Here is a 19,862-nt window from a genome sequence, read left to right as displayed (position 1 = left end):
ATTTTTAGTAGAGACTGGGTTTCACCATGGTCTCGATCTCCTGACCTCGTGATCTGCCCGCCTCGGCCTCCCAAAGTGCTGGGATTACAGGCGTGAGCCACCGCGCCCAGCTTGTACTTGATGTTTATATTTCAAAGTGGAAGCTGTACCTGAGTAGGTGATCCACCTCTGCCTGGTCAGAGGGTGCCATCCCCTGGAGCTCGTGTGTGATGGTGCTGTTGACCCACTGCACGGCGGTGCTGACCGCGCTGGCCCTCTCTGCCTCCTCCGCCTCGGCCAGCTCGGGCAGAGCGTTCTCATAGACTTCAAAATGAGTCGAGATCACCACAGAACATACGTTCTGAAAATCATATAAATGTGTTCAACACTTTCCCTACCTCTCCCAGAAAGAGGAAATTAAATGAATCCAGCTTTTAACATGCACGAAATTTTACCACCAATTTCAAGGGGAGAATGAGAATATATAATTTTCTTTGAGATATTTTTATAGCTGTTGAAACACTATGGAACTCAGCTTCATAGAACACTTAAAATGCCCTTACAAAAACCCTACATCAAACTTCATTTTTATCACTACCTCTCCGATAAATAACAACAAAAATCAGACTTAATCATCATTATTCTCCTACCAGAGACTATAGCAAAAATTATTTCTAACAAATATGTAGCAAAGTGAATTAAAATGAATTGTTCAAATTATTAAAGTAAATTATTTTCTTTCTTTAGGTCAGTCTAACATCTATAAATGTCTAGGTAAATAGACTAATCTATAAACCTACATGTAGATTTATAGAACCTATCACATGAGTAATGTCAGAGTTTATAAACTATTTTTGCCTCATTTCCATTATCCATGTTGGATCATCCTCAGGTTAGCATGTCATGTCTGTATCAAAATTACACTTAAACATAATAAAGCCATCATGGTTGATGGTATGATTCATGCTTACATGACTACCTATGAAATATATATATATATTTTGCAAACACTGAATTTCAAAACATTAATTTTCTACAGTTTAGACAAGAGTTGCTAATAAATGCAGTGGGGCCAGGACATTAAAGAACACACTTAAACTGCCTCATACCTTGGGAAAGTTCTGAATGGTGCAGAATATGTCCACTTGCAGGGTTGGAAGCCCCAGTCCATCCAGTACGTCTTTCCCCACTATTTTGCATATGGTGGGAGGCTTTGCAAGTTTAGAAAAGCAGTTTGCCTTCAACACACACAAAAGAACAAAAATCATCTGGTTCAAGTTGGTGTTTGGGGAAAAAAAAGTCACAATACCACATCTAATTTATCTTCAAAAGGTCATTCACATTGACTCTAGTTTCTACCAAACCTCTCCGTGAGTATTCTTCCTGATGCCAGGATTAGACTAGCAGTTCTGTGAGAACTGCCCTGCCCTCACGTACCGAGATATGGATTCAGCCCACTCCTGAGTCTCTGGTATGTGGGGCAATTTGGTGTATGTTGAACTCTCAACAGAAACTTGCATATGTTTCTTAATTAAAAGGCCCTGTGTCACTGATTAGCAGGCCTTCTTCAACAGAGACGGTCTCATTCTGTGGCCAGGCTGGAGTGCAGTGGCACGATCTTGGCTCACTGCATTCTCCGCCTCCCAGGTTCAAGCAGTTCTCTTGCCTCAGCCTCCTGAGTAGCAGGGACTACAGGCGTGCGCCATCATGCTCAGCTAATTTTTGTATTTTTAGTAGAGATGGGGTTTCACCATGTTGGCCAGGATAGTCTCGATCTCTTGACCTCGTGATTCACCCACCTTGGCCTCCTAAAGTGCTGGGATTACAGGCTAGCAGCCCTTCTTATAGTCAATTCAGTTGCCTAAGCTATCCCTCTTTTCTTTTTCTTTCTTTCTTTTTTTTTTTTTTTTTTGAGACAGGGTCTTACTCTGTCAGCCAGGCTGGAGTGCAGTGGCACCATCATGGCTCACTGCAGCCTCAACTTCCCAGGCTCAAGTGATTCTCCCACCTCAGCCTCCCGAGTAGCTGGGACCACAGGCACACGCCACCACACCTGGCTAATTTTTACGTTTTGTAGATACAGGATCTTACTATGTTGCTCAGGCTGGTCTCAAACTCTTGGCCTCAAGCAATCCTTCCACCTCAGCCTTCCAAAGTGCTGGGATTACAGGTGTCAGCCACTGTGCCCAGCCCCCTTGTTTCAAGATACAGAAACCAACTGGTCTTTAGAACACCATGATGCATTCGAATTCAAGAAACCTGACATGGGCTGATTTTTTTTTTTTTTTTTTTTTTTAAGACAGAGTCTCACTCTGTCACCCAGGCTGGAGTGCAATGGCATGATCTCTGCTCACCGCAACCTCTGCCTCCTGGGTTCAAGCGATTCTCCTGCCTCAGCCTTCCAAGTAGCTGGGATTACAGGCATGCACCAAAACGGCTGGCTAATTCTTTTGTATTTTTAGTAGAGATGGGGTTTCAACATGTTGGCCAGGCTAGTTTCAAACTCCTGACCTCGTGATCCACCCGCCTCAGCCTCCCAAAGTGTTGGGATTACAGGCGTGAGCCACTGCGCCCGGCACATGGGCTCATTTTTATTCCTCCCAGCAAGGCATGTGATATTTTAGTGGTGAAGACTTACGCGACGGCTGTATCTTACCATCAGCTCATGCATAGTCCTATGTGTTCAAAGAGGCTTGTTGGGAGCCTTAGTAATTGCAGTTTCTTTGAGGTGGAAAAGCAGAAGCCATTTGGAGGTGATCCAAGAAAGAGACTGAAGAAAGAGAAGCTGAGATAGAAAGCCCACTCAAGGAGCCTGCAAGAAAAGGCTCAGGACAGTGTTTCTGTGCAGAGGAGCAGGAGTTAGGAGAGAATGGAAGGAGGGAAGGTGAAGGCACACCTTTATTGCTCTCTTGATTACCAGATAGGATTGGGCTTTGTTTTCATTTAGCAGACCAGGTCTCTGATCTTTCAGTTCAAAATCCAGTGACTTCAACCTGGACAACAGGTCATCTAATACCCACAGCGACATGAGAGTTCAGAGGTGGGGCCCCAGAAGTATTAAGCAAGAGCTCATTTTCAAGCCATCCGTGGATTTTTAAAATGGTGGTTTCTATGTTACAGAGTAAGTGCCTAAATGAATTTAGAATCAGGAGAGCAAAAATGTTATTTAGCTTACACTCTGTGTGTTATAGTGAGTTCAATTTAACAAGCACCAAGCACCTATAATGTACCGCACGTTGTGTTAGGAGAGGAAAGGAACTAACATTTTTAAAGTGCTTAATATGGGCTTTGAAAGAATGACTTCTTTATCACTGTATCACAAACCACAGGGCCTGACATATATAGGATTCTATAAATTAAATCTTGTATAAATTAATAAATGTCAGTGACATCCCTGGGCACTGTATATACATTATGTCATTATATTCAACTCTCTAAGCTATGTGATATCATCTCCATCCCACAGATGGGCAGACTGAGTTCCACAAAAATTAACTGTCCAAGATCACTTAGCCAATGTTTTCAGTATCTACTGCTTTGTAACAGACCACCCCAAACCTTAGTGGTTTAAACCATTAACTTGCTCATGATCCTGTAATTTGGGTGGGGCTTCAACTGGGAAATTCTTTTGCTGGGCTTCTCTGGAGTCCTTTATGCAGATGTAATCATCTGGAGGCTTGACAGGAGCCAGCATATCCAAGCTGTTTTCACTCAATGTCCAGTGCTGTAGCTGGGATGGCTGGGACAGTGAGGGGTTGGCTGGGCATCTGTCTTTGTCACGGGATATCCTGAGGGGTCTCATATCTGCCAGGGTCCTTCTCTACACAACCTTTCTCTTTCCAGTAGGGTAATTGGGACATCCTCACAGCAGGATGACTAGATTCCGAGAAGACAAGCTTCAGTACGCCAGCACTTATCAACTCTCTGTTTGTATCGTGTTTGTCAAGGTCCTATTGATCAAAGTAAGTGACATAGCCAAGTCCAGAGTCAGTGTGGGAGGGACTTACAAAAAGGGGTTCACACTGGAAGTGTAGTTTCTTGGAGGACCATCAGTGTAACTCTATCACAGTGAGGAAGTGGCAGAGATAAGAATCAAAACCAGATCTGCCACATTCCCAATCCAAAACTCTTTCAATCATTCAGTTTTATGATGATGGAATAAATTGTATTGTTATTGCCTACAAAGATCTTTACCATGTGTGAATTCCTCTAATATGTCTGTCTTAGTTTGTTCTCACACTGCTATCAAGGACTGCATGAGACTGGGTAATTTATAAAGGAAAGAGGTTTAATTGACTCACAATTCTGCACAGCTGGGGAGGCCTCAGGAAACTTACAATCATGGTGGAGGGAGAAGCAAACACATCCTTCTTCACACGAGGGCCGGAAGGAGAAGTGCAAAGTGAAGGGGGGAAGACCCTTATAAAACCATCAGCTCTCATGAGAACTCACTATCACGAGAACAGCATGAGAGTAACCACTCCCATAATTTAATTACCTCCCACTCGGTCCCTCCCCACATGTCATATGTGGGGATTGTGAGAAGTACAATTCAAGATGAGATTTGGGTGGGGATAGAGCCAAGCCATATCAATGTTGGAGAGGGACAGAAGAAATGACATTGGAGCTGAACACTGGAGGAGGTATAGTGTTTCAGTGCCAGTCAAGGGGGAGATGTGGTGAGCAGATACTTCAGGGAGAGGGAATGGGATAAGCAAAGGGGAGGGAGGTAGGAAACTTCTGGCTTTAGGGAACAGTCAGCGATTCGGTGTAGAGGAGGAGGGCAGGGAATGGGAGATGCGCCTGTTACCAGAGGGAGGGGCTGAGCACTGTGAACCACACACATGAAGGCCAGCAAGCACGGGAAAGCCACAGGAGGTGCTGAGGAAGAGAACTGTGGTCAGACTTGCATGTTAGGACGCTGCTCTGGCAGCACTCTGCAGGATGAACTAGATAGAGGGAGAGACGAGGTGAGAGTAAGCACCGCCAAAACTAGGGCAGTCACTAAGAAGAGGAAAAGGAGATTGCTTTTTTTTTTTTGAGACGGAGTCTCGCTCTGTTGCCCAGGCTGGAGTGCAGTGGTGCAATCTCAGCTCACCGCAACCTCCGATTCCCGGGTTCAAGGAGTTTGCTTTTTTGCCTCTGCAATTCCTGAACATCCTTCAAAGTCCAAGCCAAAGCCTTCCTGGATATACAGCCTCCAAGGATCTTTTCCATCCCTGAATTCCTTTAATAGGCATATAGGGATCTGTCCCTCAATCTAGCACACAGTCGTCTATCACCTTATCTTTTGCTCCAATTATTTTATGTATTAGTGACTTTTTGTCCCAAACTAAGATATAAGTTCCCAGAGAGCTGTACAAACGAATATCCTGGCTGCCTAATAGAATGAGAAGATCATTATACAGGGGAACAAGAGTCCATGTTTTTAGTCCTAGCTTGCGCACTAAGTAGCTGTGAGACAAAGGCTTGGTGTCCCTGTAAAATGAGGACGTTAGAATAGATTGTGTTCAAGAATTCCTCTAGCAACAGACAGTAGGAAGAGAATGGAAGGAGAGTCAAGCATTCACTCATTCATCCTGCAGGTAGTTTCTCAGCTTCCACTGTGTGCCATGCACTCTGCTGGGTACTAGGGACACAAACATGGTTTGATTTTTTTTCTTCTGTCACTATGTCCTTTGGGAAAATCATTTAAATTGCACTGGCCACAGGTTCTTTATTTGTAAAATGGGAATCATCATTTTTACCTTGTTGCAGTGGTACTGAGGATTGAGTTATAGCACGCAGCACAAAGGGCTCAGTAAACCCCACACCCCTCCCCTTTGACAGTATAGGCCATGAGTGGGAAAAAGTCATTCGCAGAACATCCTTTATATCAACTGCCTCAACACGACATGGTTTTGCACCCTGACAGCACATCTGCTTCTTCATAGGACTCCTTTTGCTTGGTGTTCACATTGCCTCCTTGCTTTCCCTTGCCATAGTGCAAACTCCTAGGGGCCCCAACCACACTGCCTTCCTTACTACTTATAGATCTGGAAGGGAGAAAACGTCTTTGCTTCAACTGCTCACTGCTTAACGCTAAGGTGTGTGCCAGATCTCAGGGCTGGGCAGAGACCCGGAAGGTGAGAAGACAAGGCTTCTGAGCCCAGCAGGGGCTCACAGGCTGCCTAGGGAGGCTGCCTCAAGAGACTACAATACACGAAGGAAATGCTGTAGGAACCCAGAAGGACGGTTGGTCCAGGGCTACGTGGGCAAGGCTTTGGTCTGAATTTTGGAGTTTAGGGCGGGGCTGGTCAGATAATAACTGGCATCCCGGCAGAGGAGCCAGTAGGATGAGGCCCCAGAATAGGCTGAGGCCAAGTTGTAGCAAACGCCAAGGTGTTCATCCTGTGATCAAAGAGGAGCTGCTTAAGGTCGGTGAGCTGAGCTGAGAGCATTAAGGTCTGTGTTAAAAATGACAATTGGCAAGCATTGGCGTTGGGCCGGCCCACAAACGGAGAGGCCCCTTAGGTAGCGAGGAAGCCTGCCAGCCCCTGGGCTGTCGCTGCAGGTCAAATACGCCTAGCGCCCTCTTTCCTCCAGCTGCCTCCTTTCCGCCACTTTCTCTGGGGACATCCCTCCACCCCTGGGTGTCCTTCCCGCTCCTTCTCTCCAGAAGTCTCCTCCGCACACGTAGGCCCGGGGCCCCGGCGGCGCGCATGCGAGATTCTGAGGCGCAGGCGCAAGGCGTTGCCGCAGCGCGGGGCGGGGGAGAGGGGTTGGCGGGAGGAGAGCGCTTGTCCCAGGTCCCTACCAGGTGCCCGTAGACGTCGGCAGGCTGGAGGTAGAAGGTGGAGTTGAGCAGCTCTTCCAGCCTGCGCGGAACGTCGTTCTCCCGGTAGTACTCCATCGCCTGCTGCTTCAGCTTCTGCAGCTCCCTAGTGGTCCCACAGCTGCGGCCGCCGCCTTCTTCCCCCATGGTAGGAGATTTAAGGCTACAGCGGGGTTTAGCCTGGGGTCCTGCGAGCGTCCTTGCTGTCGCTAGGCAACGCAATGTGATCCCGACCCCCAGATCTCGCGATGCTTCCAGGCCTAGGTTCTTCTAGCGGCAAAAGCCGTTCCTTTTCCTTGGAGCTAGAGCGGCCTCTGCGCTCGCTGCTCTGTCTTTTCTCCCTGCGGCATTAGGTCCGGGGGTTGGGCTCCTCCTAGACTCCCGAGACTAGGGCCCTCCCGGCTTCGTTTTTCACCGCTTTTCCCTGGCGGTTTTCCAGAGGGGGAAATGTTTAACTACCTCATCAAGCGCGTTTTGCCGGAACGCGGCAGCCTTAGCTCCGAATTCCGGCTGGGGTCGCGCGCTCGGGTCCCAGTGGCCCAGCGTCTCGGGCCACCCCGCCCTCCCCACGCGCCCCCTTCTCTCCGTTGTTAGTGAGCTCCTCCGGGTTGCTAAGGCCGCCCGTGCCAGGCAGGCCCACTGTGTTGGGGGAGGGATGTAGGGGCTCAGGGCATCCTTACTGAGCTGTGGCGATCCCAGGAATTCTTTCATTCGGCTCGTGTTTGTTAACTACCTGCTCTGAGCCGAGCCGTGTGCTGGCTGAGCCTGCTATGATGTCCAGGAGAGAAACGGCCACTTGCCCTTCTCTGGGATATTAGTGGGGGTGAAATCAATGGAATGAAAAAAACCAGTGTGGGTTGAAAATATTTGGGGTGAACCCTAAGGGATGGTTGTGGTTTGGGCAGACCTAAGGGTGGGGGATGATTCAGGCAGGACTTGGGGAGGTAAAACGGAAATGGAGGAATGGCTTTGGCTCACGTTCCTTCTCCGGAATGCTGCCTATGTCCTGCCGTTTTCAATCCGAAGTGCCTTCCTGGCTTCATTGTACCTGCCAGGTGTCATGCGATTACAGAACTTAGTGTGCGTCCTCGGTTCTAGATACTTCCTCTGCTGCAGGAGTGGGCGGCGACGGACAGGGTGTTCTTGTTCCACTCGCGCCTGTTTATGTTCCCTACCTAAGCAGATCAGTTACAAAATCTGTGCCACACTTTTCCCCCCTCTGGAAAACATAATCTTACCTATTCTGCCTGTTTCCCGAGTCACTTAGTACGAAATGAGGAAGTGAGAAAGCACTTTGAAACAGTTATTTTCAATACATGCACGTATGGGTGCAGATGCATAAAAATGTGATGCTCTAAGTACTGTTACACAAACCCAGACATGCACCTTCGAAACTTCCTCCGTGTTCTCTCTGCTCTCTTATGGAACGTCTCACTGTCTGTGTGTGATAGACCATCATGAACCTGCCTTCTCTCCTTGCTAGATGGAAATCCCCTGACGGTAGGATCTGAGTCTGTGTTACCTTCACATCCACCACGGAGCCTGGGGCCCTGCAAAGGCAGAGGATGTGCTCTGCTGAATAGATGTTGAGTGAACCCTTATGCAAAATAAGCTGACACTATTGCTGTTGTTTCCATTCCACCTTTTTGCCTTTCCTCCTACACTCCTGGAAGAAAGGTACCTGCTTCTCTCATATGCTCATCCTTGAGTGCCCGAGTTGAGTCCCACATCAAAGACGCCACGTCCACAATCCAGCTCTCACTCCAGCCAGCCCTTCCTTCTGAACTCTTTCCCCATTTGCAGCCTGGACCACAAAGTTCAGCCCTCAGGGATGTCTTGATTCATTTGACATTTCAATGAAAGATTGCGAGTATCCTGGGCTGGGACCACCATGTCTTAAGAGTCTCCCCCTATAACCCTATAACCCATTTGCCCCAGTTCCAGGAGGACAGCGACTTGATCTGTCTTGTTCACCACTGTGTCTGCAGCACCATTACTTTACCTGATGGAATAGCTGCTCAGTAAATGTTTGTTGAGTGATTGAGTGGGTGTACACATAATAAACGGTTAATAAGTACTTAACTCACAATCAGATGTTTTGGAGTTGGGTGAGTAATGAGTACACCAACCTGGCCGGAGCAAAGTGTTTCTTTTCAGGAATAATGAGAAATAGGGTGGAAAAGTAGTTCGAGATGAGATTATGAAGAGGCTGGAATCCCATTTTGTAAGAGAAGGAAGCAACCACAAATTTCTGAATATACGAAGGGCAAGAAATAAGTGGGGTTTTAGGAAGTTAACTTGCAGCAGTGAGTAGCATTGATGGGTTTTTGTTATACAGAAAACGAGACAGAGGCAGAAAATAGTATATGTGCAAGGGCCTAAACACTGATGGCAACCATGGGAATTGATGAGTGAGAGAGAATAGGAAGGAGGGATGTTAAAGGCTTTGAGTGGTTGGATGTGGTGGAGTTGGGGAAGCAAAGGTGGCTTTTGAGGATACCTTGTAGAATTCTGTGATAGTTAACGGAAATAGGATCAGTGCGTCATCTGGTTTTGATGGAGGCGATATGATGCATTGGGCGTTAGATGTGTAGAGCTTGAGTAGCATCGGTATCCCAGAGAAAAGGGAGGACTGAAGATCCCGATAGACAACATCCACATAGAGATCAAAGTTGTAAGAACAGACAAATCTTTTGGAGGGCAAAGGGGGAAAATCGTTTTGAAGTAGGACCTAAATATTGGGGAAGGAATAGATTTAGGACATAAAAGGAAGGCAAGGAGCTACCTCAGGAAAAAGGGTTTAGAGAAGAAGGAAAAAATCAAAATCACAAAGTCTAGGGCAGAGACTTTTGGGAATGTTTCATATGTATGTGTTTGTGTTTGTAGAACTGCATAGAAAAAAGTCTGAAAAGATACACATCAGCATGTTAATTGTGTTGTCCCAAGGTGATGGGATCACCAGGACCTTTTGTTTTCTTCTTTTCGTATATTGATAGTATCTGATTTTCCTATAATGAATGAATTACTTATATAAACTTGAAAAATTACATTAACAAGGCCGGGCGCGGTGGCTCAGGCCTGTAATCCCAACACTTTGAGAGGCCGAGGTGGGCGGATCACGACGTCAAGAGATCAAGACCATCCTGGCCAACATGGTGAAACCCTGTCTCTACTAAAAATACAAAAATTAGCTGGGCATGGCAGCGCGTGCCTGTAGTCCCAGCTACTTGGGAGGCTGAGGCAGGAGAATTGCTTGAACCTGGGAGTCGGAGGTTGTAGTGAGCCGAGATTGTGCCACTGTGCTCCAGCCTGGGTGACAGAGCAAGACTCCGTCTCAAAAAAACAAACAAAAAAAAAAAAGAAAAGAAAAATTACATTAACAATATTTGAGGGAAGAATGTTAAAGTTACAACAGGATGAAGACTTTAAGAAGAAATTTTTAGGAACTCAATTATTCCCCTATAGACTCATTTAATTTTCTCAAAGAAAAGTGAAACTACATGAAGTCAAAAAATCAATCAATAAATAGAAACTACCATCCCAGTCAGCTTCTGTCATTCACTCAGTCAACAAATATTGAATGCCACCACATACCAGACGCTGTTCTAGGCACTGGGGTTAGAACAGTGAATAAAATAAATTCCTTCTCTTCATGGAATTTAAGTTCCAGTGACACTCCAGTAGCACTTATATCAGAGTGAGTCATCAGGAGAAAGTGAAATCATAAATGTGAAACCATTTTGAAAAGTTGGTGTGCAAGGGGTTTATTAACACCTGATTGGTATTGACAGATCCGGGTAAATAAAATGATTATTCATGAATATTCCACTTTCTTATTTTTCATAGATATTAGGAAATATTTATGGGGTTTTAGCTATAAATACACTCATATAGATGCAGATTTTATACATACTTTATACATTCTTTGTTTTAGTACCTCGGTGATTATATTTCCATTTCATATTGAGATTAAATGTCTTAGGGTACTTCCAGAGCATCTCTGAGCTTGAGAAGGGTTGACTGTACTGCTAACCTTAAACTTACCAAACTGGGGAGCTGAGGATGGGAGGGAAGAAAGGGGAAAGAAGAGGCTCAGGAGATTTAGAGTGTTCCTGGAACATATCCACGGAGAGAGGGTGGGATTGTACTCTCCTGCTTTCGAAAGAGGAAATGATATTAGAGAGAGGATCTAGTCATGACTGTTAACATCCCATGAGTCTGTAACCGCACTGGAAGGCGTGTATGGTGTGCAACAAGAAACACTTGTCTGGGAATGAGAAAACCTAAGGTGGAGTCCCAGCTGCCCCTAAGATTCATCTATGTCAGTAAAAAGAGATGTTTGGACTGGGCTAGAGTTTCCTAAGCTTTTCGAATATGAAGTCTCCTTTTAACAACAATAACAAAATTCAGCCCCTCCCCGTAATGTAATAGTAGTTATATATAATAACTATAAATTTAGCAGTGTTTCTAGAGGCATTTATATTTTTATTCATGGAAATTTCATGCATATGAAAAGGGATACATTTATGGGCAAGCCATCAGTGTTGGGGGAGTATTTGGTGTCTTTGGAGTGATGGGCCCTTTCACAGAGTCCACGGGCTTCCTGGTGGCCTTTTTAGAGAACCCCTGAACTGGGTCTTTCCACCTTGGATCTCTCCTACTTCATAGCTCTAACTTAAGATAAAATATCAGGACATAATCTATTGCAATCTGCTAACTGAAGACCCTTCATAGAGGAAGTTAACACTTATTCAGTCTGTATTTCAAAAAGAATTTCTAAGCTATGTCAGATATTTCCTAAATGAATGTGAATAAAGAAGACGTGTTTGTTCATTTTTTCCCTAATCCTGTCCAACACCTTTATTTAAAATGGAACTTGTTTGCCATGACTTTGATGTTCCTGAGTGATTATTTAGATGTTATTTTGGGGTTGCTATCAAGTGCTTGTTAATTCTTCTTTCCTACACTTGACATCTATGTTGAATATCATTTTTCATAGGGAACCAATGAACATGACAGCAGGTGCCTTTAATCATAGAATCATAGAAACTAGAGACAATAGATGGAAGATGTTGCCTTTTCCTCATCTAGAAAATGGGAATAATAATGTTAACTATTTTCACTTAGTCATCATGCATAGGAAATAAGATTCCTCATCTAGAAAATCGGAATAACATTAACCATCCTCACCCAGTTGTCATGAATAAGAAATATGATTACCAAGCTAATTGCAAATATAAATAGCTGTAAATTAAATGCTAAGTAATAAAAGTAGGAATTATTTGGCTAATAAATGGGGGAGGCTTTTAAAATTTGTTTTTTTCTTCATCGATGTCTGCTGGCAGTAGTCATTACTACTATAATAGTAATAAAACCAGCCAAAACAACAGTTGCAACTACCTTTGATTGGGCATTTTTGTATGCCTGGAGATTTACTTACATCATTTCATTGACTCCGCAGAACAGCCACAAAAGGTAAGTGATTGGCCCAAGGTCACGCAGTTAATAAATAGGGGAGACGGAATTTGAATCCAGGTCTACGTGACACCAGTCCCCATGTATTTCCCATTGTGCTCCACTGCCTCTCAAAGCTAGAACTCTCTCAGATTCCACTGTCTTATGCTAGCTGTTGCTAGACTCTTGTCCATTCTCTTTGGAGGAGTCAGTTGAGTTGCTCACTTGGAGGTCTTGAAGAAAGAACTCTCAGTAAGTGGTGTCTTGATCATTGGTTCTCGGGCTGAGCCACACATTAGAATCACCTAGAGGTTCTATTGGCTTCTACTAGAATCTAAGCACCATTAGAATTTAAGCACCACGAAGAGACGTATTGTTTATTTTAATCATTGCTGCAGTATTGAATGATACTGGTGATTGGGCCCTATCCCAGACCTATTAAATTGGAATCTCCAGAGGGTGGGGCCCATGCATATACATTTTAAAAATATATGATAATTAATATGCAGCCAAGGTTGCAAACCACTGCTCCAAAAGATTTCTCCATGGATTAGGTCAGAAAGAGAATGACGAAGCCTTCCCCCAGGAATGGTTTGTTGATGGATGAAGCCAACAAGGCCTAGGAAATCAAAGCTCCTGAGTTCAAACCCTGGTTCTTCCAGTTCCCACTTGTGTGACCTTTTACAAATTACTTGACTTTTCTGGCCCATTTCCTCACTGACTAGTATTTTTAATTTCATAGGATTGCTAGGAAATGACATTTAAAAATCCATGTCAAATTCCTTCTGCTGTAGCTAACACATAGTAAATGGTGGTGTTATGACCAAGAAAATGAAGGAAAAGGAAAATGTAGTGTTTTAGCAGTTTTGCAGTATTTGTCTGAAAACCTTTATTTAGCTTTACACTGGAATCCAGACTGAATTGAATTAAAAGGGAGCCCCATTTTAAAAACAGTATCAGTGAGCTTTTGAGGTGATTATGCCTCCTGGTGATGTATCACTTTTATTTTAGCCTTTAGCATTTGCGCAAAATTGTGAAGTTGTGTTGTTTCTCTCTTGCTTCCCAGATAAATAGAAAGCTGGAGCCATAGTCAAAATGTGAGTGTTCAAAGCTGGTATCCTGTCAAAGGCTGTTTTAGATTCAGCCTTCCGGTCATTTGTTCAAAGGCCTTTGACACTGAAGACCAAAAGATACTGTTGGAGATGCTACTGCTGGCAGTTTAGTTGGTATTTTTCAGGGAATAGACACACAATTTCTATATGGGCAGAATGAAACTGGAAGTAGGGCAATTATTCAGTGAGTTCAGATAGTAAAGAGAAAAGGAAAAGATCGAGCAAAAGAAACTCTTTGGCTGGGTGCGGTGGCTCACGCCTGTAACCTCAACACTTTGGGAGGCTGAGGCAGGTGGATCGGGAGTTCAAAACCAGCCTGGACAAGATGGTGAAACCCCGACTTTATTAAAAATACAAAACTTAGCTGGGCACAGTGGCGGGTGCCTGTAATCCCAGCTACTTGGGAGGCTGAGGCAGGAGAATCGCTTGAACCCCGGAGGCAGAGGTTGTAGTGAGCTGAGATTGCACCCGGGCAACAGAGCAAGACTCCATCTAAAACAAACAAACAAACAAAAAAACAACTCTTTAGGCGAACTCTTTTGCCATTTTTAAATAATTTTTTAACTTTATAGAAGTAGCTACAGCTTAAAGCTATTTTTGTAATATAACTACAGGGCTAATAAAGCAAAAGGAATACCTATAAAATACCTTTAAAAGGCCAGGTTTTCTAATTTGTACTTCTTTCATGAATATAAAAATAGCAAAATAAACAATATGATTGTACTTATTGTGAGTGAAGAAAATGTTAAATGTAGTTTCCACATAGGGGGCAGCAAAGAAGAGAGAGGAAGGATCCTAGTTAAGAGGACCAGTTAGATGTTTTATCAAGTTATGGCAAAAAAATGTTTTCTCGGTGACTCTTGTAAATATCGATTGGGTTTGTTTCCTGGCCCCTGAGACTTCTGTGCCTGTTCTGTTGCTGCACTTGAATGAGTATTAATAAATTGTTTGACTTTTGTAATTAAACTTGAGAACCTGATTGAAGGGGATTTTAACTTCCTTGAAAATGTACTTTAAGTTAATCTGCTTAAGAGGAATTATCTGTTTGTTATTAGCAAAATCAAAAGACTGCCTCTGCCTTATAACTGATGATTTCTACAGGCCTAGTTATGAATCTTATGGTAATATTAAACCTTCAAAAATTATTTGGGGAATTTAAAAAAATTAAGTTGTCAACTTAGGACTTGACTTTACATTAATTATTGGCAAAGTGTAGAATTTTTTTTGTCATTATGATGTTGTTTTCTCTTTTTCTGCCATAATTTTGTCTTTTAGAGTTGGCAGCTATTTTGTCCTAAGAAGTTTAGAACTACAGTTCTTTGAGTATTAAAAAAAAAGAAAAAGCAGTCACAAATGAAGAATGAGAACTGTTTTTCAAAGAACTGTATTTTGGAGGAGTAAATTCTCAGTATTTTTTAAGCAAATAAAATCATTTTAGCCAAATTTACCTGTATTGATTTAACTGCATCTCTTTTGTATGTGACAAACATCTATAAATTATTATAATTGAAAGCCTATGTACTTCCAAAATTATTTAAGGTGATGTATTTGAATGAATCTCTAATATGTTAGATAAAATTTCTATACCAGATGTTAAAAAATACATTGAATTGTGTCGAATGCTGACAGGGGGTAATGTATGATTAATCCTGTTTTTAATTAAATAATATAATTATTATATTTTGTGATTGTGTGTTCAACACCTCAGGTAGAGATTACAGAAATAAAATTACTGATGATCAGCATCTGTTTCTCAGAAAAACATTTCCATTAATACTTGAAGGAGAAAAGTTTAGTAAAGATCAAAGACTGAAATATGATTTCTAAAATGGAAATGCTTTTATTATGTTATTAATGATGTTTGTCTTTGGCCTGAGCTACAATTTTAACTGCTACAATTGGGGGATAGGAAAGAATAGGAAAGTGCGGGAGTGTCTAACACACAGTTGTACTCAGAATGAAATAAAGAGTTGTGTGTATTAGGAGAATGTTGTATGAAATTACTTTCACTTGAAATAAATAATTGAGGCAAAAGTGAGGTTTGGATTAGAAGTATCTGGGTGTCTACCCTCATCACCATTTGTGCGTGTGTGTGCCTAGAGATATGGCCAAGGGAAGCAGCGTGAGTAACTCAGGCTTCACTCTGTTCCACTGCCTTTACCGGAGCTGCCAAAGTGCCCTGAGGGAGCTGCACTTGTTCAACAGCTACTGTTAGATTGTTGTGAAAATTGGAGTTGATCTATGAACAACTGATTGATTTAAAACATCACTGAGCAATCCTAGGTAGTCATCCTTCCCAAAGGTCACAACCAAATATTTGTACTCTAGTCTTACAAACTTTCGGGAAACTTGAAAATGGAGAAGATAGTGAAACACACTCACAAGGCAGGAATTCCATCTGAATTAAGCTTAGATCTCTGTACCTCCTAAAGAATTTTCTGACTCTAACATGTTAAGAGCAGAGTTCCCATTTGAGGGAACTAGTGCCAAATTTCTTTTTGATGTAAATTATTCTCAGCCAACACTTGTTGAGATTCCTATTAACCGTGGATCTGACCTGGACTTTGGTTGCCTAATCATAAATGCTTTCTTTTCTTTATATCTAAGCTGACAGGAAAAATAGTTTCTGTGCTGATTTTGAGAATACAGAATCAAATACAAAATCAAAGACTATGTTTTTTTAGGGTAAGAACAAAGGGCTTTAACTTTTATTTTAAAGAGTGATATTTGAAATAAATAAAATGTATATTTATCAATGTATAAGCTTTAGAATGAATGTTTTCCTGTGTATCGTCATTTCTTAGTTTACTGAAAATACAGCCATTTTAAATTCTAAACCAAGAAATTAATATTTGCAAGAAAAAGATTATCTGTTCAATTAGTAATTTTTTGTATACTTCTTATAAACCAAATGTTGGAAAATTAGTTGTCTTTTTCAGAGATAATTATAAATCTGCAAAACAGGATATGCAGTCAAAATGAACTAAAAACAGGAACTTTTAAATTTATATTTGCAAGAGACTTTATCTCTAAATATTATTTATTATATGAGAACAAAAAAAAAATCATGTGTTTTGTTTTTAACTAAAAAGAACCGGCTTTCCTGTCCGTATGTATGCTGTCTTGAGTTCAACCCCAATTCACTAGGGGCATGCCTTGGGATTTTCACATTCTTTCAAGCCCCAATATTAAAGAAAAAAAAAAAAGGCACTAACCTTCTTAGCACAAAACTAGACCCTGGCTGGTACATCAAACATTGCACACACGTCTGTACCCTCTGGGGTTAAGGCTCAGCTGCCACATCAGGATCAGTCCATATGATTATATGTTTATGATCATGCAGTTACTATGTTTATGATCATATGATTGCTATGTTTATGTTTATGATAGACCCACCTTGCTTTCAAATTGAGGCTTTAAGGTTATACACGTCATGCCATCCTGTCTCATCTATTTTTGACAAAATGTGTAGGTGAGATTTTAGGTTTTTTGTTTTTTGTTTTTTTACGGTAGGCATCTACGAAGTCCTTTGGAATCAGTCATACTTGTGTTGATTACTAAAGTGCATCTCTTTCAATGGGGTATTTTTAAATAAGCTGTAACTTTGGATGGATATTACTGGAGGAATGGCGCTGTGATCCCTGTCAAACTGGGAAAAACAAAGGTATGGGAAGACTCTTTTGGCTACTTAGTGCTTTGTGACTTTTGAGGAAACTTTGCAGCACGTAATTCTAAGAAAATTGTAGGAAACAGCAAAGTAGAGCTGGGCTCTTCGTGGGGGAGGGGAGCGAAGTCTGTGCTCATGCAGCTTCAGTAATGTCTGACTTGATCCTAAACACTGCGATTGAAATGTTCCTTTAGAATGATCTTGTGCATTCCACGAAGGCATAAAATAGTGAAATCTGTTTATTTCCTTATCCAGTAGTTCTATATTAATTCAGGAGCTATAAAACAAAGTTCAGATTGATGTCATTTTCCAACTGTGAAAGTATGTTCACCTTATGTATTGAATACAAACATTTCAACAGGCCCTATTACCCACTAGCCTGTTAGCTTTTTATTAAAGTATAAAGGATCTTTACACTTCTGTGTGTTAACTTTTAGTGGATGAAATACATATTGGTGACAAATGTAAACACATGGATTTACTAAGTACATAAGGAGCTCAGGTTGAAATGTGTGTGGCTCTCACTACGTAAATAAGTTGACAAACCTGAATTATGAAGAATTTAGCAGTTACTGCTCAGAACAATCACATATTAGCCCGGGTTATAATTCTCATCTCTATGTGCATTTAACCGGCTGTGCCTTGACACAGAAATAAGGCAACATTTTAAAAAATGCATTCTTTTATTTTTTTAAAGCAAGCCCCAGCATCTTTACAAACCCTCTTTTGTATGAAGTTAAGACAAACTTAGCTAAAGGTTTAATTGTACCTCGTGAAGTCAGATGGTTTAAAATGTGCTATGGAGATCCATGTGAAGAATAAGATGTAAAGCATAATTTTGTTGCCTCTGAACTTTGGAATTCTAGGCAGACCTCTTGCATCATGTGTAAATAAACCAAAAAGGGGCATGCAGAAGTGAAACCAGTCCTGTGGCTGCTGTCAGATTTGACATTCATTCCACTGATGATGTGTTTGTTTGGCTTGTTTTTCTCCACTTCAAATGTTCTGTTTTTCCTCCCTCCAGAAATATGGTAAAACGGTGTTAAAACTGTCCACGCACACTCTCACTCTGGGAGTTCATGCAGAGGACACTCAGCCTGAGGACCAGCAGCAGGCCAGCAACCCCCGCCTCCCTCCCATGCAGAATGCCACCTCCCGGGCCCTCCCATCACACCCTGGGTTGCTGTGTTGCTCTGTACGAATGGGGTTTCTGTTTCCAGCCTCGATAGTCCAAGCTCTTCTCTTCTTGGATGCAGGGGCTTAATTCAACCCACTTTCCTCTGCCTAGACCGCAGATCAAATAGGCAAAGCTACTAGAAATTGTCGTGTGGAGTAATTTACCACTTACTATCTATTTCCCATGACAGTATATAAATCTTGTTTTTATTTAAGGGACTCAGAGCCAGGCAGAACTTTTGGGGTTATTAGTTTCATATTTTATTTAGTTCTATATTACCAAATTAAACATCTAATTATATGTGTTACAGGCATTTTTTTTTTTTTAAACCCTGTCAGTATGAGCAAATAGAAACACATTTAAATTCCTGGTTAAAAGGCTGTCAACATAATTCTTCATATTCAGGAATCAGTTTATTTAATGGCCTTAGATTTAAAGAATTTTTTTTTGCATTCTTTTTACTAAATAGGTAGATAAAAATACCTTTTATTATAGGTAGGAAAATACCTTTTATTATATACAGTATATTTTGGTATAGTATGTGTTATTGCCCTAGCTGGATATCATGTATATTCTGATAGTATTAAAGTATTTTAAAATCTAAAATCCCCAGTCTCTAAATTCTAAGAAAAAAAAAGTGCTGCACATATGTTCAGCTATGGAAGTTGTACCGTGACCTTTCAGAGGGTTCAGCTGCACAAAGTTCTACGGCTTTTTCAGATTTATTGCCATAAATGGTCTTTTTTATAGCTCAGTTCTCTGTGCTCTTTGTCAGTAAGTGGGCAGATGTTTTTGCCTTTTTATAAAAGTGCAATAATAGGCATGTCTACTGCCTTTACTTCATCAGCTAGAAGAACCATATCCATGGCTTATCCTGATGACAGGTGATTCACCTGAGCTTTGTTCCCAGATTGGTAGCGGGCAGCATGGCGTGTCGTAAGTGGCCCTTCCCACCAACTGAATTGAAAAAGATTTCTCTCTGATTTAGATATAAACTTACGCTTTCACCTGTCGGAGGAAAATGAAACCATCACTAAGAGTTTTTTATTTTGTAGGCAGGTTCATGCCTGTGACAAAGTGATTTATCCCCAGGTGAATTACTCCTTCACGTTGGTGTGGCAATGATTATTTCATAAAGCTATTCATGAAAACTCCTTAAGTGTGTGGTCCCCGTTCCCACAGTGTGTCACTGCCGCCGCCAAGTGACAGGTCTGAAAAATCAGCAAATCCTAAACAATTAAGGCATCAATTCCTCCTTCCCAAACCAAGGCCCCTGCTACCTCCTAGATAAAGATAGCATCTACTTCTGTAAGGAGAAATGAAGACCCTTCCCCAAATCACACTGGACCCTAGATGGGTGTCCCTCCAAATTCATGGCCTCTCAGAGAAGAATGGCATGGGTGATGAAGAAAAGAATTTCTTTCTCTGAACGAATAGATGTAATTTTAGGGTTGAAGGAGTTATTGTGTGTGTGTGTGTGTGTGTGTGTGTGTGTTTGGTTAGTTTACCACAATCTTACACAAAAATCATACCATACAGCAGGGAAGAAATTCTGTGTCTTAAAAATCCACCAGTCACACCAAAAATTTGTAACTCCAGGAACACACAAATACTTGGGGATGTATGCAAAGACTGTTCTCTTCTGCAACCTCATTCTTG

The 19,862-nt window shown here is 42.0% G+C and overlaps 2 protein-coding genes across 7 annotated transcripts in view; one reads left to right on the top strand and one right to left on the bottom strand.

Annotated features, from left to right (window-relative positions):
* The window catches only part of ENO4 (enolase 4), a 46,992-nt gene extending 28,169 nt beyond the window's left edge, over positions 1-18,823 (bottom strand). For both annotated transcript variants that reach the window (XM_054522927.2, XM_054522928.2), the window contains exons 1-3: positions 6,776-18,823; positions 1,089-1,217; positions 150-340 (exon numbers count right to left, since the gene is read on the bottom strand). In XM_054522927.2, the coding sequence (XP_054378902.2) occupies positions 150-340; positions 1,089-1,217; positions 6,776-6,940 (485 nt within the window). In that variant the 5' untranslated portion in view covers positions 6,941-18,823. The remainder of the gene's footprint in view (positions 1-149; positions 341-1,088; positions 1,218-6,775) is intronic.
* HSPA12A (heat shock protein family A (Hsp70) member 12A) overlaps positions 6,280-19,862 on the top strand; it is a 180,516-nt gene continuing 166,933 nt past the window's right edge. For 2 of the 5 annotated variants that reach the window (XM_024254318.3, XM_024254316.3), the window contains exon 1: positions 6,716-6,859. Coding sequence is in view for 2 of the 5 variants with exons in the window: in XM_024254313.3 (XP_024110081.2) it covers positions 6,315-6,395 (81 nt within the window). In the remaining 3 variants the exon portion in view is untranslated. Of the gene's footprint in view, positions 6,396-6,715; positions 6,942-19,862 lie in introns of those variants that run through there. The other 3 variants (XM_024254313.3, XM_024254315.3, XM_024254314.3) reach the window with 3 other exon arrangements.

The sequence above is a fragment of the Pongo abelii genome, chromosome 8, assembly GCF_028885655.2.
Source record: "Pongo abelii isolate AG06213 chromosome 8, NHGRI_mPonAbe1-v2.0_pri, whole genome shotgun sequence".
Lineage (NCBI taxonomy): Eukaryota > Metazoa > Chordata > Mammalia > Primates > Hominidae > Pongo > Pongo abelii.
Note: the sequence above shows the minus strand (reverse complement) of the source record. Positions and strands in the feature narration are given on the sequence as shown.